Source organism: Typopeltis vanoorti, chromosome 17 (genome assembly GCF_054136105.1).
Source record: "Typopeltis vanoorti isolate ZY-2024b chromosome 17, IOZ_Tvanoo_1.0, whole genome shotgun sequence".
NCBI lineage: Eukaryota > Metazoa > Arthropoda > Arachnida > Uropygi > Thelyphonidae > Typopeltis > Typopeltis vanoorti.
Genome location: NC_143565.1, coordinates 31210280 through 31229518, shown reverse-complemented (window position 1 = coordinate 31229518; position 19239 = coordinate 31210280). Strand labels below are relative to the sequence as shown.

General features: G+C 34.9%; 1 protein-coding gene across 1 annotated transcript in view; it reads left to right on the top strand.

The window, feature by feature from the left end:
- The window catches only part of Wbp2 (WW domain binding protein 2), a 99577-nt gene that overhangs the window by 46560 nt on the left and 33778 nt on the right, over window positions 1–19239 (top strand). Inside the window, exon 4 of the mRNA XM_090407683.1 lies at window positions 7447–7539. Coding sequence (XP_090263809.1) covers window positions 7447–7539 — 93 coding nt within the window. The remainder of the gene's footprint in view (window positions 1–7446; window positions 7540–19239) is intronic.

The window sequence follows — 19239 nt, the reverse complement described above, 5'->3', positions numbered from 1 at the left end:
CATTTTTATATGATATTGCCATTGATGTCATCTTTTCATGCTCCTAATCTTTCTCAGGACTCATATCTGCGGTTTCTAGGCTTTGGTCAAGTGTTATACTTCTGACCCAGCTCTCAGATCCATAAGTTAGATTGGCTTGAATATTGTCTAGTATATAGCTAATTTAGTGTTTTGACTAATTTCTCTCTTCTTCCATATAAATTTATTCAATTGACTTCCTACCATACCAGCTTTGTTAATTTTGTCTATTTCCATATTTAATTTTTCCATTCACAATGCAGTTGATATTTTCATTGTCTTTGTCTTTTTAATGCTAACCTTCATACCATATCTATTACAACAGTTATTAACTTTAGTCAGGGAATCTTGCAGACTTGTAGTGAATTCATTTAGAAGTATAAATAACATCATCCACATAAAACAAAGAGCTGAGATGAACATCTCCAATTTTAATATCACGTTTAATACCACTTTCCTTCATAATGTGATCCATGTAGATAATGAATAAGGGGATAATGTAAGTCCTTGTCTGACACCAGATTTAACATTAAACCACCTTCCTGTACTTCCTTCAATTCTAACTGCTGACTTACAACTCAAATAAAGACTAAGTATTGCTTGATATAATGCCCCATTGACACCATATAACTGAAGCATTTCAAATAGCTTCTCTCTTGACACCTTGTCATATACCTTTTCCAGATCTACAAAACTTAAATACAGATCCTGGTTATATTCCCATGAATTCTCAACTATCTGTCACAAAGTAAAAATCTGATCCTGATAGGGTCTCTATTTGGCCGGAATCCAGCTTTTTCTTCACCAAGCTTCTGTTTCTCAAGTATACTTGCATAGATTTTGCCAGGAACACTCAGTAGAGAAATACCTCTGTAATTCTCACATTCAGTTTTATTTCCCTTTTTATATATGGGTTCTATGAGAGCTCTACTCCAATCATCTGGAATTCATCCCTCTGTCCAGGCTTTCTGAACTATGCAGTGAAACCACTGTAAGACTTTCATACCTCCATACTTGAGCATTTCTGGTCGAATATTATCTACTCCTGCTGCCTTTCCACATTTCAGGCTTTTGATGGCTTTTTCTACTTCAAGTATGGATATATATTCCTGACTGCATGCCTGGTCAGTGTTTTTTACCACTGTTCTGTCATCACTGCTTGTTTCATTTAACAATTTTTTGAAGTAATTACTTCATACTTCAAGGCTATCTTTTTCTCCTATTTTCATATCACCCTTTATCATCTCTAATTCCTTTTACAGCATGCTTTCTTCCATTTCTGAACTTCTTCAACAACCTCAGAATATCTTGCCACGTTCTTGATATTTATTTATTTTTCTTCTTATCAAAGTCCTCCCATGACTTTTGTTTAGCTTTCTTATATTTGTCTCTGTAATCTCAAGAGTCGAAGCTGACTTATTTTCCAGGAGCTTTTGGTATGCTTTCTTCTTTTCCCTTCACTGCTTGTTTTAACCTCCTGTGTCCACCATGGAGTTCTGATTTTTTTATCTTTAGATAGAAAAATTCAGACACCTCACCACATGCCTCTCTGGCTGAATCAGTCAGCGTTTTCTTCAGGGCTTGCCACTGAATCTCCAAGTTTGGTTCCTGTTCTCAAACTTCAGACTAAAATACACAAGCATGTGTATTTTAGTCTGAAGTTCACATCTAAGAGCTGCTCAGCGTTTATTGGCTTTAAAGCTTTCTTACGTGTTCTTCTTTTCAATATGAAATTCAATTTTATCTTCTGGATTAAATGGTGATCACTTCCAATTTCAATTCCTCTGTGCACTTTGGTGTCCTGCACCAGGGAGAAAATATTGTTACACCTGATATCTTGAGGATATAGTATTCTCAGTTATCATGGTGTAACATGAAAAATAAATAACATAAATAAAAACCCCTGCATAAAAAGGATAATTTAATTAATGAAATATTCTTGCATCCAGTATAAATAGAGTAAAATGTAAAGGTCTATTGTTTAGTTAAGATAACAAAAGAAAAGAATAAAGAATGTATTAAGATGTATTATGACTAAACAAGGAATTTGTATTAAATAAGTAGCTAACTAAGAATTAATATAGTAATGCGATTAAGAATGAAAGAGTTAAGTGCATAAGTATAAAAGAATGAGTCATGAAATACGCTATATAAGAGGCTACAGATTAAGCATTAAGTAGAATTCTGAGAAAAGGTTTGAAAGGGGGTTAAGATAGATGCTAACAAGAGAAATAACGGAATATCGCTTTGGGCCTAAACCCGAATAGAAACTTCGTTACGAGTTGCCGATCAAAATGACGTATGGCGGCAAAATGCTACCCAATTGGTAGACAGATGGAAAACAAGTAGGAGGCGGGAAAAAGAAGTAAGAAAGGGCACCGTTAGGGAAGAGTAGGCTCTTTTGGGTTTTGGAGAAGACGTTTAGATAGTCGAGGAGGCTTTAGGCCTTTTTGCCAGAGGAGAAGAAACGTTTGGATAGTCGCGGTGGTTTTAGTTTGGTTTTCTAGTGGATTTCACGGTGTTCCTGAGTGGAGAGATATGGCTTATATCCTCATGCCACAACAAGGAATCGAAGGTGAGCGGGAAAGCTATTCCAGTATTCCTATGCAGAAAGCGAAATATGCCATAGAGTCATAGGAAACTGTGAAGATATCGATGTCCTCGTTTCGGATAGTACAGCTGACGGCGCAGATGTTCATATAGCCCTGAATTACAAGAAGTTATGCAAGCAAGTTCGTTCAGTAGAAGGTAAAGGCCCGTAAGTGAAGCTAAAGAAAGGTATTGTGAATTTTGTCTTATGTTAACTAGAAGTTGTTTGTGATAGGTACCATTGTCATAATACGGAACTGTTAAAGTGATTAGGGAGAAATTATAATAGGACTTTAGAATTGATAGAGAGTGTTAAAAGTAAGCTAGCTAGTGTTGATAATTTGTGAATAATTAATTGTCCTAAGAATCTTGAGTGCCTACTATATTGTAAAAGGAAAGTTAATGACATAGTTGTGTGTTAATGAAGTAAACGGTTTTGTTAATATTGAGTTTGATTAGTGTGAATTGAGTAATCAAGTAGCCTGAGGAGTTTGAATGCCTAGTGTGATGTGTAGAGAATTGGAATTGTCATAAGTATGTGCTAGAGTAGTTAATGATTTTGTTAGTGTACTTGAAGTTGAATAATCTAATAATGTGTGGTGATCTAATTTGTCCATGTTAAGTGAATTCATGTTTTGTATGAAATTTTGTGGCGGCATGATCGTAGTAACTTTTGTCGAATCATAGCCCAACTACTTGTATTAAGCTAATTTTAGTGTGTAAGTAATTTAGTTGAGTATTTTGATATGTACCATGTTTAGAGAAATAATAAACCTTTTGTTTAATGATAAAAAAGTTGTCTGATATTGCTAATCCAATGCACCGCTTAGAAACATTCGAGCCTAATCACGCGGGGAATTAATGTTGAGTAACAAGAAATAGTGTCACGACTGCAATAGTTACACTTTCAGATATTTGAGTTCCTTTTCTCTGTTTATGTATAAAATATCTTAAACTAAATATCCCAAAGAGCGCAGTTAAAATACAAATACTAGGGATACTACGGGGAACAATAACTCGGATATTAGTAGAAATTTTGGTGATGTCTTGAAAGTAGAAGTTAGAAGAATATAGACGAAGGCAATTTGTAAGACAAACAAAATCATAAGATAGAATGGGACATAACAATATCACTATCAACAATAACATAGTCAGTGAGACTTTCTTATTCCTTGCCTCTTCTCTCCATGTGAATTTGTGCACATTTTTATATTGTAACATGGTGTTAGTAATAACCAGTCCATATCCTGCGCAGAAATCCAACAGGTATTTGTCATTATTATTAGCTTTGCTCTTATCTCCAAATTTTCCCAAAACATTTTTGTATGTCTGACAATCACTTCCTACGCTGCTGTTTAGATCCCCAACAAGGAACAATTTTTCCTTTTTCATTGTGTCAGTTGCTTTCTCTAAAGCCTCAAAAAATTCCTCCACTTCTACCTTAGTAGAACCTTCTGTGGGACCATAGGCACAAATAAATCTCATTTTCCAATTACCTATTTGATATTTGTCAACATCACTCTACTTGAGACTGCCTGCCATTCAAGATGATTAGCCTTGTATTTAGTGTTTGAATACTATGGCTACTTGTTATTGCCTGAATATGACATTTTGTATTTATTGCTCAGAAAGATCTCACCATTTATCTTTTTTGTTTGTCACCCCTATTAAGTCGATCTGGTACTTATCTAATTCCTCAGCTAGCTCCATTTCTTTGCCATTCAGGCTTCTTATGTTGATAGTACCGATCTTCAACTCTGGTGATGTTGAGTTGGGGTGGGTTTTAGGATTTGTTCTGCTGACTTTTTGTTGTTTGTCCTGGTTCCCTAAAAAAACAACGGGGCCTTGTTTAACTGGGTGATACTCCAGCCGGCATGAAATTGTGTAATGTTGTAATTTTTTTTTTGGTTTAAGCCAATAAGAATACAATTTGGTTGGCTAAATCCCAAATTGCCAGCCCATTCTTGTTTGTTCAGTATCGAGGTAGATACCTAACAGGGTGCACCACCAGAAAGTGAGGACTGGACATTAGGTCAGAAGCCCTGATTGGTTCTCTGCATTTCCTTTAGAGGCTATGTGGAGGTCTCCTCTCTGTTATATAGTTTTGATCCTTAAGCACCTCTGTCTATATATATAGCAATTTGTAGTATTAACTCGGTACTGGGATATGCTCATATATATATATAAAAGCTCTGTATTACTTAAAACTTAGTATTTCTTAGCCTGGCTCCCACTGATGAGACCTCAAGAAAGGTCGAAACCGGTCTGGGTAGTGGCCCCTTGCCTTTAATACATAGCAGCATACATCTCCTCCAGGAGATATGCTTTGCATTAAGGGTAAATATTAAGAATAGTGATCAGAGCTTATACTACCTTTACCACGAGTTGCCTTGGTCTTGCACTACGTACAGGATCAGCTAGACTTGCAACACTTGCAGGCGCAAACTTGACTGACTTGTCTGTTGTTGCTTACTTGGGAAATGGAGTAAATAAAACTAGGTTTATATTTAAAATAACCTGGTATCTTTAACACACATATATATACTGTTGTTATCCTCTGTCGACTAAACATAGTCACTAAAATTTCTTTTTCTTTCTATCTTCTCTTCTCTTATGTTGGAAGTATCTAGTCCATTTTTTGAAACAGAAATCCAGCAGGTACTTTTAATTATCATTAGCTTCAGTCTTTTTTCCAAATGTTCTCAAAATATTCCGGTGTGCCTGTGATTCATTTCCTGTCCTGTTCAATTCCCCAGCAAGGACTATCTTTTCCTTTTTTTGCTATCTTTTCTAATGACTCAAAAAATTCTTCCTTAAGTGAACCTTCATGTCAGGCAACAGATCTGGATTATGTTTATTATTTATATGATTATTATCTACCAGGATTGCACCTTTTTTTTTTATTATTCTTAATTTCAGTAATGCCAATTACTGAGGTATCCACATGGTACTCCTTTAGTTCTTCACTAGTCTGACTTCTTTTCCATTGATATGTTGGTGCCTATCTTCTTCTTACACTGAGTTTGTTTTATTAGCTGACTTTCCACACTGGCTCCCTGACAAAAGCAACAGTTGGCTTATTTAACCAGGCATTGTCCCAGCTGGTATGAAATTTTGTATGTTGTACCATCATTTGTTTCTAGTTTAAGCTAGTGCAGATTAGTCTTCTAAGTCTCAAATTGCTAGTCCATCCCCATTTATTCAGTATCCAGCAGCATGCCACGTGAAGGTAAGGATATTTTCTAGCATTGAACCTGAAGTGACCCTGCTGAACCTAGTGCCTGTTCTTTATTATCTCTACACTATATTATGCTAGGCCAGCATCTTCCTCCACATCATAAAACAAGCAAGCAAGCCCAAATGCATTAAATTCCAAAAAAAAACAACAGAAATGAGTGTCTGTCATCACGAAAACCTATTGCTCTGCTTAAACACCTGAAAAACTTAACTAATTAGTGATTACCAATTTGGGTTCTGCCATTCAGATCCTTGCTTACACCTCTGGACAAGTGCCAGGGGTTTGGTTTGAAGGAACTCATACTCTTGCACACATTTTCAAGCTCTTTGATAGAGCTTCTCAGCAAATTGCCATCTTATAGTATGTCTTTCACCCTTTCTAATTCGTTTTAATCTAATCGGCCCATTTTTTTTTTGGATCATTCATTACATGTTATGGTGGGAAATTGATCTCTTCAGATTTTCATGTTAATGCAGGTGTTCTTCAAGGTTTAAACACCTGATTTCACCCACTCTTCCTCATATATAAATGATCTTCTCTTACTGAACTCAAATCCTGTTCAGTTTTGCTGATGATAGCACTTTCCATTGGGTTTTCATGTTATTGCAGGTGTTCTTCAAGGTTTGAACACCTGATTTCACCCATTCTTCCTCATATATAAATGATCTTCTCTTACTGAACTCAAATCCTGTTCAGTTTTGCTGATGATAGCACTCTCCATTGCTCATACTCATACAACAAATCTTGCAGTGCTCAAACATCTGAAGCCTCAAGATTATCTGTCGGTCCTACACGATCCCACACCATGATTTTTGTACTGTCCTTTGATGGGGAAATAGCAACCTAGCCTTATCATGAAATAAATACAATAGATTAAATGAAACTGTATTCTAAATTCACTTTCATCGCATTTCTTTCCAAGATGCACTTCAAAAGCAATGCAGTACTTGCAATGCCTGTGGTAAAAAAAGCCTCAAGTAAAAAAATAAAAAACACACTGTTTCAATAACAGTGTGTTTTTTATTTTTTAATTAATAACTTTTATTTTTTAATTAATAACTAGAGAGTAATTCATAACTTAGTATGAATTACTCTCCTCCCCATCTTTAGAGATGGGGGGGAGAGTAATTCATACTAAGTTATGCTATATGTGAATGCTGTTGAAGGAGCAAAAAAGAAAACTAAACTGAAATTTCCCATCCTATCAGCATAGTATATTATGGTTGTCAATTGCTCATGTTTTTCTGACTAGTTTACCTTTTTTGCAAGAGGAAAAACCCTTTAGGGTGGACTAGGGATTAGGTTAGCAAGAAACTCTGGTTTCTGTTTGATTAATTTCTGTAAATGTGTTTTTTACCTACTACTTATTCATCTTAGGATACAGCGTATGGACATCTACAAATAGAGAAACAGCTGACTGATTTGATTTTAAGAAAAATTCTGGTTTGGTTGCTCTTATTGACTTAAACCCAGCTTATTTTTAGTGCATGATTAAGTCAAAATCAAAAACAATGCAGCAGTAAAAACATAAGAATGTGTGTGTTGTTTTTAATTAAAGGATGGGAAGATTATGCATAAACTTTATCTTTTTTTTTGTATAGGTAACTGGAGTGGGCAGGCTGTTTTCAAACTAAAATTTCTAACTGGTGGAGCAATTGAATTTGGGCAAGCTATGCTAAATGCTGCAAAAATGGGTAAATATACAGGAGTATTTTTGAAATATTGAGTTAAAAATTATGTTATTATGAAGTCAGAAGACTCATCCTTGGAGATCCACACAACTTGTAAGACAATAACAGCTAACTCATCTCCTCTCTTTTTAACATAAGGTCAGGTTTCCTTAATCCAATGCTAGTCCTATAGTGGAGTTCTTCTGCTCTTAACCTATTCTCTATAACCCTTGAAGAAAGTTTTCAACTTTATTATTTATAAAAATTTTAATTTATTATTTATTAAATCCTGTCTACTGCATTTATTGTAAAAAATAGTTTGCGAGTGTCATCAGATTTCTTTACTGAAATCTAAGCACACAAATAACATCCTGGATATGTCAGTAAATTTCACACCTCTATTTAAAAAAATGAAAAAGAGTAATCATGCTAAAATACATTAAAGGAAATTTACAATATTCTAAACTTTAATCACAACTTAAAATCTATAAAGATAATTAACTATTTATCATATCTTATCTGGTTTTGGGGCCCAAAACTATACCTGCTAAAAAGAACATATCTGGTAACTACATCTGGACCTGTCTTGAAAGAAACAATTTTTTTATTTCTTTGGCAGAAGAACAGTTCTGCTGAAAATTTCCTGTTTTTAGTTAGAGATATAAAAAGTTCAGACCTGACAGTAAAATCCTCAAATTCAAACACTGTCTAGCATTTCTAAATAATTTTTCCAAGGAAAAATTATTGAACACTTAAAAATAAACTCGCTGTATCCTCCGAAACAGTGGTTAAAATATTAGCTCCAGTGCATACAATACTTCTGGTTCCACTTCAGTCATGAAGTGAGGGAAAACCATTGCCATTACATATTATCTTCATGCTACTTTGCTTGAAAAACTCAGTTTCAGTCAACTAAGTTAATCTTTTTAACTTATTTTTTAAACATACAGAAATACACTATAATACTAATTTTGGATGCAGTAAAATACAAACAAATATTCTGCTACATTCACTTCATTAAAAATTAGCGCTACACATAAACGTAATAAGTAAACAATGCAAAGCCCCACACACAATATATCCCTGCCGCTGTATATATAATATATCACAGACTGGTAAAATGCTGCTACAGGTTTCACTGTAATTCTTTTTTATGAATTTGTTCTTGACTGCTTTACTTTCAGCAGATTTCCATTGTTTCTACCTTAAGGAAGCATACAGGATATTATTATTAAATATGATACATTATATTGGATTTATTGGACCATGATTTTGATAAACATATATACATAATCATCGACAAGTTTTGCCAGCTAGGGTCTGTCTGAGAAAGGTTATACTAACATTAAATGCTAAAACAAAAGAATGCAGTAATGACCTAAAAATCAGTTAAACAAATTGAAGATCAAAAGCATAAAACATGGAGACTTAGTCATTGTTATTAAAACGTTTTATAATTTTTTGCATAATTGAGTTCTGCTAAACATAATGAATTTATTAAGTTTTCCCAAATGTCTTTTAATATTAGGCCTTGGTTTCTATTGAGGTTGTCTCCAGTGTCTGTAGTACCACTGCAGCTTTTTTAAAGATTCTACATCTGAAATCTTCTTCAATCTATGTCACAGAGCTGTTGTCCCAATCTATGGAATGGTTTGAAATTGAGAAATGATGTGCTAATCCTGAGGTGTCTGTTCTGTTATTATTTACATCTCCGACGTGTTCTTTCTTTCGGATTTCTAGGCTTTGTAAAGTTTGGCCTATGTAAGTCAGTCCACATGAACATGGTATGCTGTAAACTCCTGCATATTTGTAGAAAGCGATGCTGTCCTTAGGAGATCTTAACATGTGCCGTGTAGTTAAAATAAGTTTAAATGCAACTCTGACGTTAAAAGGCTTCATGATTCTTGCTATTTTGATGGAGACTGAGCCTGCATAAGGTATGACGATGGATGATACGTACTGTGTCATTAGAGGTTGTTGCTGGGGGTTGTTTCTTTTTGGATATAAGTGAGAGCTCATCAAGTACATCTTTTTCTTCTGTGATGATATTTTTTGCTCTGTTTTTTAGCATATGTATGATGCTAAGTTTCTGTGCATAATGATGATTAGATGTAAAATGAAGATAATGTCCGTGTCTGTAGGTTTGTGATAGATTGTGAGCTTGATTTGTCCATTATCTTGTTTTTTAACTAGTACATCCAAAAAAGGTAATTGATGATTGTTTGCTAATTCTAATGTGAATTTAATTTTGTGATGGAAAGAATTTATTTTTTATAAAAAAAATAAATTCTATAAACTCCCGCGTATTTACAAATACGCAGGAGTTTACAGCATACCATGTTCATGTGGACTGGCTTACATAGGTCAAACTTCACAAAGCCTAGAAATCCGAAAGAAAGAACATGTCTGAGATGTAAATAATAACAGAACAAACACCTCAGGATTAGCACATCATTTCTCAATTTCAAACCATTCCACAGATTGGGATAACAGCTCCATGCCATACATGGAAGATTTCAGATGTAGAATCTTTAAAGAAGCTGCAGTGGTACTACGGACAAGAGACAATCTCATTAGAAACCAAGGCATAATATTAAAAGACATTTGGAAAAACTTAATAAATTCATTATGTTTAGCAGAACTCAATTACGCAAAAAGTTATAAAACGCAGCTTAATAACAACGACTCTACGCTTTATGCTTTTGATGTCACGCGTGCTCTTCAATTTGTTTAATTGATTTTTAGGTCATTACTGCATTCTTTTGTTTTAGCATTTAATGTTAGCATAACCTTTCTTGTCTTGAAATAACCAGACAGACCCCAGCTGGCGAAACTTGTTAACGATTATGTATATATTTTTATCAAAATCATGGTCTAATAAATCCAATATAATGTATCATATTTAGTGAAAAAAAAAAAGGACCAAATATTAACTAAAAAAAGGATGATATTATTATTATTATATAGGTAACTCCATGAAGTCAGAAGACTCATCGCAGGAGATCCAAACTATCAAAACAATGTCTATCATACCTCTTCTTGAACTCATTTACAGATGAAGCACTTGCAACTGAGTCAGGCAATGCACTCCATTCATTCACCACTCTCCAAGCAAAAAATCTAGTTCTCACACCCTTGTTAACCACACTTTTTCTTAATTTCCAGGGATGACCTCTTGTTCTTCCTTCATTATCACACAGCTGAAATATTTCCCTTGCATCAATCTTATAAAAATTTTTAAGTAATTTAAATGTTTCTATCATATCTCCCCTTCTCCACCTATCAACCAACCTCTGTAATCCACACAATCTGTCAATAACTGGTAATTAGTTTATGGAATTAACAACGCATATAAAGTATATTAATTAAAGGTAACTTTAATGAATAACTTCTTTATTTCGGCAACGTTACATTGCCATCTTCAGGAACATAAAGATATGGTATGTGCACGCAGGCACTAACACAAAGCAAATGAGGAAGAAAACAAACTAATATTGTTCCTAAAGTCCTAATGGTGCCCTCTGCTTGGCTAATTTGGTAGTCTTGGCAGTTGGGCTGAAGTTCTCATAATGTAAGTCTCCCAAATTTGGGGTAATTTCATGCACCCAAATTTGTTGAGGTTAGGAACGTTTTTTAGAGCTGCTGAAGATTCTTTGAATAATCTTTCGTATTTAAACTTGCTGCGATGAATTATTTTTGTTTTCTTCCAACGAATTTTATGGCAAACAGGCAGAACAACAAATATCAGGATTTCAGAACACAAAGACTACATCCGGTTTCACCAGTACAGCTGCTCTGGGCTGGCAGACCAGAGCAGCTGTACTGGTGAAATCGGGTGCATGAAACTACCCCAAATTTGGGAGACTTACATTATGAGAACTTCAGCCCAACTGCCAAGACTACCAAATTAGCCTGCCAGAGGGCACCATTAGGACTTTAGGAACAATATTAGTTTCTTGCTTTCTTCCTCATTTGCTTTGTGTTAGTGCCTGCATGCACATACCATATCTTTATGTTCCTGAAGATGGCAATGTGACGTTGCCGAAATATAGAGTTATTCATTAAAGTTACCTTTAAATAATATACTTTATATGCGTTGTTAATTCCGAAAACTAATTACCAGTTATGTCTGACCAACGTATAAGCCTTGCTACTACAATCTGTCAATGTAGGGAGCATTTTTTACACCACTCACCAACTTAGTCTCTCTCTCCTCTGAGCCCTCTCCACCAATTCCTCATCTCCAAGGAATCTAGGTGACCAGACTTCAGCACAGTAATCCAAATGTGGAAGTATCAACACCTTATAAAGAGGAATAATAACCTCCTTATCTTCATCGGTTTGATTTCTTATTGCGCTTCCCAACTTTGCATTGTCAGCAAACAACTGAACATCTCCCTTCAAGTCATTTCCTATATCATTTATTTACAAATTAAACAATAATGGCCCAAGCACAGAGCCCCGAGGCACACCACATTATAATAGTTTACATCATTGCTGGCTTCCTATCAGTTAATTTCCTCAGAATTAATCTGTTATTTATCTTTCCTCTGGTATTGTTACTCTAAGGTACTACTAAACTGCAAATACATGTTTTTCTAACTTTTCCATTCTGTTTAAGTGACTTAGAAAATTTTCAAGATGAATGCAAAGAGGAGTACATATCAATACTTGAGATAGAAAATGCTGTCAAAGGCTTGAAATGTAGAAGGAGAGCTGGAGTAGATGATATTTGACCAGAAATGCTTAAGTATGGAAATATAAGTTTTGCAGTGGCTACACTGCATTATTTAGAGGGCTTGGTCAGAAGGTTGAATTCCCAATGATTGGAGTAGAGCTCTCATAGTACCATCTATAAAAAAGGAAATAATACTGAATGTGAGAATTACAGAGGAATTTCTCTACTAAGTGTTCCAGGTAAAATTTATGCAAGTATTCTTGAGAAAATGGCTAAGAAAAATTATGGAGTTGAGGCTTGGAGAAGAACAAACTGGGTTCAGGCCAAATAGAAGTTATGAAGATCAGATTTTCACTTTATGACAAATAGTTGAGAAACTGCGAATATCTATACTTACGTTTTTGTAGATCTGGAAAAAGCAACAAGATGCCCAGAGAAAATTCAAAACAATAAGAGGTGAATGGAACATTATACAGAGCAATACATAGCCTATATTTAAGTTGTCAGTCAGCAGTTAGAATTGAAGGAAATACAGGAAGGTAGTTTGATGTAAAATTGGGGATTAAGACAAGGATCACATTATCTCCACTCTTATTCATTATGAAAGAAAGTGGCATCAAGTCTGATATTAGAATTGGAGATGTCAAACTTAATGGTTTACTTTCTATGCCAATGGTATTATGCTCCCAAACACATCTAGTGCAAGTCTCTAGGATTCACTAACTAAATTGAATAACAACTGTAACAAAGTTGGCATGAAAATCAACAATAAAAAGACCAAACCTGTTTTTATAGAACAGATAAAATGTTTCAGCTATTTAGGCACTGTTTTAGTGAAGATGGTAGGTTAAATTTAGAAATAGACAACAGAGTAAACAAAGCTGGTATTGTGTTAGCCAGCTGAATAAATTTATATCAAGTAAGAGAAATTAGCCAAAATACCAAACTAGCAGTATACAAGTTGGTGTTCAAACCAGTTTTAAGTTATGGATTTGAGAGTTGGGTTAGAAATAAAGAACTTGATCAAAGACTAGAGACCACAGATATAAGGTTTCTGAGAAAAATTAGGAGACTGAATGGATGGCATCAATAGCAGAATCATATAAAAAAATGAAAATATTGGAAACTAACTTGACATTATTAGCATTCAAGAATGTGTCATCAGAGCTAATCTGAGGTGGTATGGCCACTTAAGTAGAATGGGTTAAGAAAGTTTAGCAAAACAGGTGTTTGATGACAAGATGGCAGGAAAGGAACCCAGAGGAAGACCAAGGTCTAGGTGGATTGATCCAATCAGAAGTGGCTTAGAAGCACGAAATATTAGATTTGACAAGATTGGAGTGCTTGTAAGTAATAGATTGATTTGGAGGAAAATTGTTACTAGGCAATTAATAATGTAAACTTAATCATTTAGTGCTGTCATAATACCCTAAACACTCCTTGGGGATACATATCAGGAAATTGATGGTTCTTTGAGGTTTGTTTATTTATTTTTAAACTTTTCACTTTTTTCTTAAGATTTAAGATTTTTAAAAGGATTAGATTTATGCATTTCAGTCAACATTTGGCATCTGAAACCTTCTTACATATTTTTCTTTTTAATAATATGATACTTTTATTTTCCTTAAAACTAAATGACAACTTCGGATTTCAAATTCCTCATATATATATATATATTCTTCTCTTCCATCTAAGATGGGTTGAGTCTTCTCTATTCCTTGCTGTTTGAAAAAGTTCCTTATATGTTCTGCATCCCGAGATGTTCTTTATTAATTTCAGCCAGGTAATTCTTGGTCTTCCGGGTCTTCTTTTTTCAGTTGGAAAAGTATTGATTAGGATGTTAGAAAGTCTGTCTGCATCCATGCGTACAGTGTATCCAAACAATCTCAGTTGTTGTTTTCTAATTTTTTCTATTATTGTCTTTTTATACAATAGTTCTTGTCTGACTGTGATGTTTGTTTTCTTTTCTATCCAACTTGTTCTATTTATTTTTCTTAAGTATTTCATTTCAAATGCCAGCAGTTTTTTCTCCTCGCTTTTTTTTAACTGTCCATGCTTCTGCTCCATGGATGACTGTTGGTATAATTATTGCTTCATATAATTTGATTTTGGCTTGCTTAGATATCTTGTTTGTTTTCCAGATTTTCTGTAATTTTCCCATGGTGGTCCATCCTATTGCTATTCTGTGTTTGATTGTTTTGAGTTCATCTATTGTTTCTGTTAGTTTTTTGATCCAAGGTATATGAAGTTGTCTACTTGTTCTATTTGTTCTCCTTTTAGGGTGGCTGAGATGGTAGTTCCATTCCTCCCTATTTTCATCACTTTTGTCTTTTGTATATTTATTGTCATGTCATATGTTTTACAGGTTTTGTTTAGCTTGTTGATCAACTTTTGTAGTTCATTTGGAGTTCTTGCAAGAAGGACGAGATCATCTGCATATTTGATATTATTTATGTTTAAACCATTGCACCAACTAGCTCTTTTCAGAGCTAGTTGGTGCAATGTGAAAATCTGGTCTAATGTTGAATAGTTTCCTCGGAAACCAGCTTGTTCTATGCCTATCATTTCTTCATAGGTGTTTTTTAATCTATTTTGTATAATTCTTATGAATATTTTATAGGTATGAGGGAGTAAATTGATTGGTCTGTAATTTCTGCAGCCTCTTTTGTCTCCTTTCTTAATTGGGATGATCTTTCCAGTTCTCCAGTCATCTGGGATCTCTCCTGTTTGTAGTATTTTATTGAACAGGGTTGTTAAATATTCTATTGATATGCTGCCTCCATACGACCACTGTTCAGTAGGGATAGTATCGATGCATGGTTTTTCATCTGTTTTATTGCGTATCTAACTTCTTCTTGTAAAATTTTTGGGTGATCATTATTTTCTTCTATAGTTGGCATTGTAGTTTTGTTTCCTTGGTGGAGGATAGTCTTAAAATGGTTCGACCAGATTTTTCTTATATATTCAATATTCCCAGTTTCAGTCATCTTGTTGTTTATCATTGTTACTGCTTTTGCTGAGAATTCCTTTGTAATTTCTCTTACAGTATCATGGAAGACATTTAGGTTGTTTTGTTGGTATGCTTCTTGGCATTTCGTAGCTTTTTCTTCAAACCATTTTTCTTTGGCTTTTTTGCATAGGTTATCAACTTTATTTTTTAGTGCTCTGTATTTTTCTCTATTCTCTTCATTGTTTTATTGGTTTACAAGTATCTTGGCCTCTCTTTTCTCTTCTATGGTAGCTATGATTTCTTGGGTTATCCACTGTTTGTTTATTTTGGGTTTGGAACCTAGAGTGTCTTTTGCAATTGATAACACTGTTTCTTTTCCTTCTTCCCAGTATTTTCTGCTGTTCTGGAAGATGGAGGGTTTTAATTTCAAGCACATCTGTTCTAAAAATCAACTTCTGCTTGAGCTATCTTTTACTTTTGATAGGTTGATGTTTTCTTCTTTTCTGATATTGTTTTTCCTGTTGAATTTTATCTTCACTTTGGCAGTTAATATTTCGTGGTCAGTGTCAAAATCAAAACTCTTAATGTTCGTACATTATTTACTGATCTTTTCCATTGTTTGTTTATGATGATATAGTCTATGCAGTTCTTTATATTACCATCTGGGGATGTCCATGTATGTTTATTATTAGGGCGTTCATAGAACAATGTGTTTTGTAATCATTAGATCGTTTGCTTTACAGAAGTGGAGTAATTGTTCTCCTCTGTTGTTAAGCTCTCCGTATCCAAATTTCCCCATCACATCTTTTTTGTCTGCTGTGAACTGTCCTATTTTAGCATTAAAATCTCCCATCACTATCATCAGTTTTCTATTTTGGGGATTATCTATTTCCTGTTGTAGTTTTCATAGAAATTTTCTATTTCTTCCTAAGAATGGTTACTGTCTGGTGCATATATTTGGATTATTTTAATTGTTTGATATGCTGCCTCCATACGACCACAGTTCAGTAGGGATAGTATCGATCCCTGGTTTTTCATCTGTTTTATTGCGTATCTAACTTCTTGTAAAATTTTTGGGTGATCATTATTTTCTTCTATAGTTGGCATTGTAGTTTTTCTTTTGCTTGAAGTTTGGCAGTGATTATTCTAGGAGACACTGGGTTTATTTCAATTACTGAGTGTAAATTTCTTTTCAATTAATAATGCAACTCCTTCTCTGTGTATGTTATCTTTTCTCTCTGAGAAGTACAGTCTTCCTTCTGGTAAATCCATGAATCCATCTCCACACCGTCTGATAAACCTAAAATACTCCATTTCAGTCTTTTTAAATTTTCCTGGACTAATTGCAATTGGTATAGTGATCTTATGTTGAGGGTAGCTACATGTTTCACATCCTTGGCTGACCACATTGCTGATTTCTCACCTACTCTATGTGGTCTTCGAGTAGGCGTGTCGATTGTCCCGTACGCAGTAGCACTATCTCGGTTTGTAGACTTTCTCCTACTCATGAAAGTTACTGGCATAATAATGTAGCCAGCTTGCTATGCCTCTGCTACTCCTTTGGTCCATGGCTCTTTATTCTTTATTCAGAGCAACTCATTTGGGTTTCCCCCATCCACCACCCGAGGGACACACCTGGTAGGAGTGTGGTCTCCCCAAGTACACACACACACACACACACACACACACACACAGTAAAACCCCGTTTTTACGTTCCTGCCATTTACATCATTTTCCGTTGGTCCCCGTATTAAGGTCTATTCTCAGGATATATTGTTTTCCAACCATTAACAACTTGATGTGAACGTTATTTCCCTTGATTTACATTTTTTTTCTCGGGTGTCAATACTGATTTTCAAATCGATTTCTGCAGAAATCTGCACATTTCTGTTCCCAGATGGCGTTGTTTTCGGCTGTAGTTTCGTTTCCGCCATCACGGTGGCTTGCAGCAATGATGTAGTGATGAGCGATACCATGATTTTTCAATCACAGTACGAATTGATATTGCAGAATTTCTGCTACATAATTTAGCATGTGATAGTTGCTTTCGAGTTGCCGGTGGTGGATGATCCATGTTAGTAACATGGCAAAAAAAGACAGAAAATGTATTTTGGTAGAAGAAAAGATGCCAATTCTGCGACGTGTAGATTGGCATGCCAGAACCTGTATGCATTTAGCAAAAGATCTTGGACTCTCCGTGTCCACTTTGAACATGATAGTAAAAAAACAGGTCAAGCATTGAACTCAATGCAAGGCAATCTGGCCCTATGTCAAAAAAACGAAAATATATCCGGACATAGACATATGATGAATTGGATAAACTTGTGGCGGAGTGGTTTGTTTCTACGAGAGCATTGGGTATTCTAGTCGATGGTACAATACTCAGAGTGAAAGCCCTTGAATTTGCTGCGAGGTTGAGGATTAATGGTTTTACTGTGTCAAATGAATGGATTGATCATTTGAAGACTCGCCACAATATTGTGTATAATTAAGTGTGTGGGGAAACTGTAAACCAGTGGAAACATGAACTAAAGACTATTATTCAGGACTACTAACCGAAAAATATTTTCAATGTTGATGAAACTGGGCTCTTTTATGACATTCTGCCAAGTAAAACATTGCGTTTTAAAATGAGATAAGTGTCACGGCGGAAAACTCAGCAAGCAGAGGGTAACTGTTTTGCTCATGGATCAGAAAAATTACCTCCACTGGTAATTGGTAAATTTAAAAAGCCAAGGTGTTTCAAGAATGTGAAAAATCTGCCTACTAAGTATGATGCCAACAGCACAGCATGGATGACCAGCAGCATCTTCACATCCACCATGCATGCTCTGGATGCTAAAATGGGGGGAAAATCACTGCAAAATACTATTACTACTGCTAGACAAATGTCCTGCATACCTGAAGATCTGCATCTCAGAAACATTAGATTAGTGTTCTTTCCCTAATTGTACAAGTGAGCTTCAGCCATTAGATCCGGGCATCATCCATGCATTTAAATGGAAATAGAAAAATGCTTTGTTTATTCATGATAATGGTAATGACCCTAAACAAATGACCATATCAATCCTTGATGGCACATTGTGGCCAAAGCATGGTTACATGTTACTCCTGAAACCATCCAACTGATTCTGGAAAGCAGGAGTTACATTTTGGAAGAGGAGGAACAACTACAGGAGGAAGAAGATATGTCAGAGCCCAACAACTGGTATGTGATGAATGAGTCTTCCTCATTTCAAGACTATGTTGATGCGATCACATCAATGGTATTAAGTGTAGAAGACATCCTTTACAACCACCTTGGTGAAGAAGTGGTTGAAGACTGTGATCGAGAACCTACCGTCCCTACTAGTAAAGAAGCAATGGAAGCTAGCTCTGTTTAGAGGCAGTATGTTGCAAGTGCATCAGGAGAAAATGGGGGCATTTAATGCCTTATACACTGTGGAGAGGCAGGTGAAACTTATAAGAGTGCAGAAAAAGCAAAAACAATCAACAATTAAAGATTTTTTAAATAGATAAATGTAAATAATTGTTAATTCATTTATTTGCAATTATTAAATTTTGTAATCTAGTATGTAGACTCACATACTAATAGTAAGTCATATTTTTTTGTTTTTAATTTTTTTTTACATTTCCTGCTATTTACACTTTTTTTCATCAGTCCCCTGGAAAGTGTAAAAGGGGGGTTTTACTGTGTATATATATATATATATATTTTTTTTTTTTTTTTTTAAAAAGAATTGAATGACTAGAACCGAGATGTAAGTTTTAATATAAAAACATGACTAGTTTAGGCTTGTAACAGTCTTCATCAGGTGACATTAGAAAAAAAAGAAAAAACACTAAAACACTGAAGCTTAAATAAACTATGAACATTATAGAGAGTCTCTATACATAATTGACATTAAATCGTTGTGGTTGTATTTAAAGCTGTTCTTTCATTTGTTGTATTGTTGGGAAAGTACGTGCTAGTAGCATCTCGTGAATGCCCAGTACATGATTACAGCTGAATGACCATCTGGGAGGTTGTAGCTCAAGTTATTATTTAGATGAACAGGATTAAAGATGATTTCCCTAGATTCCACGATTTTTCTCT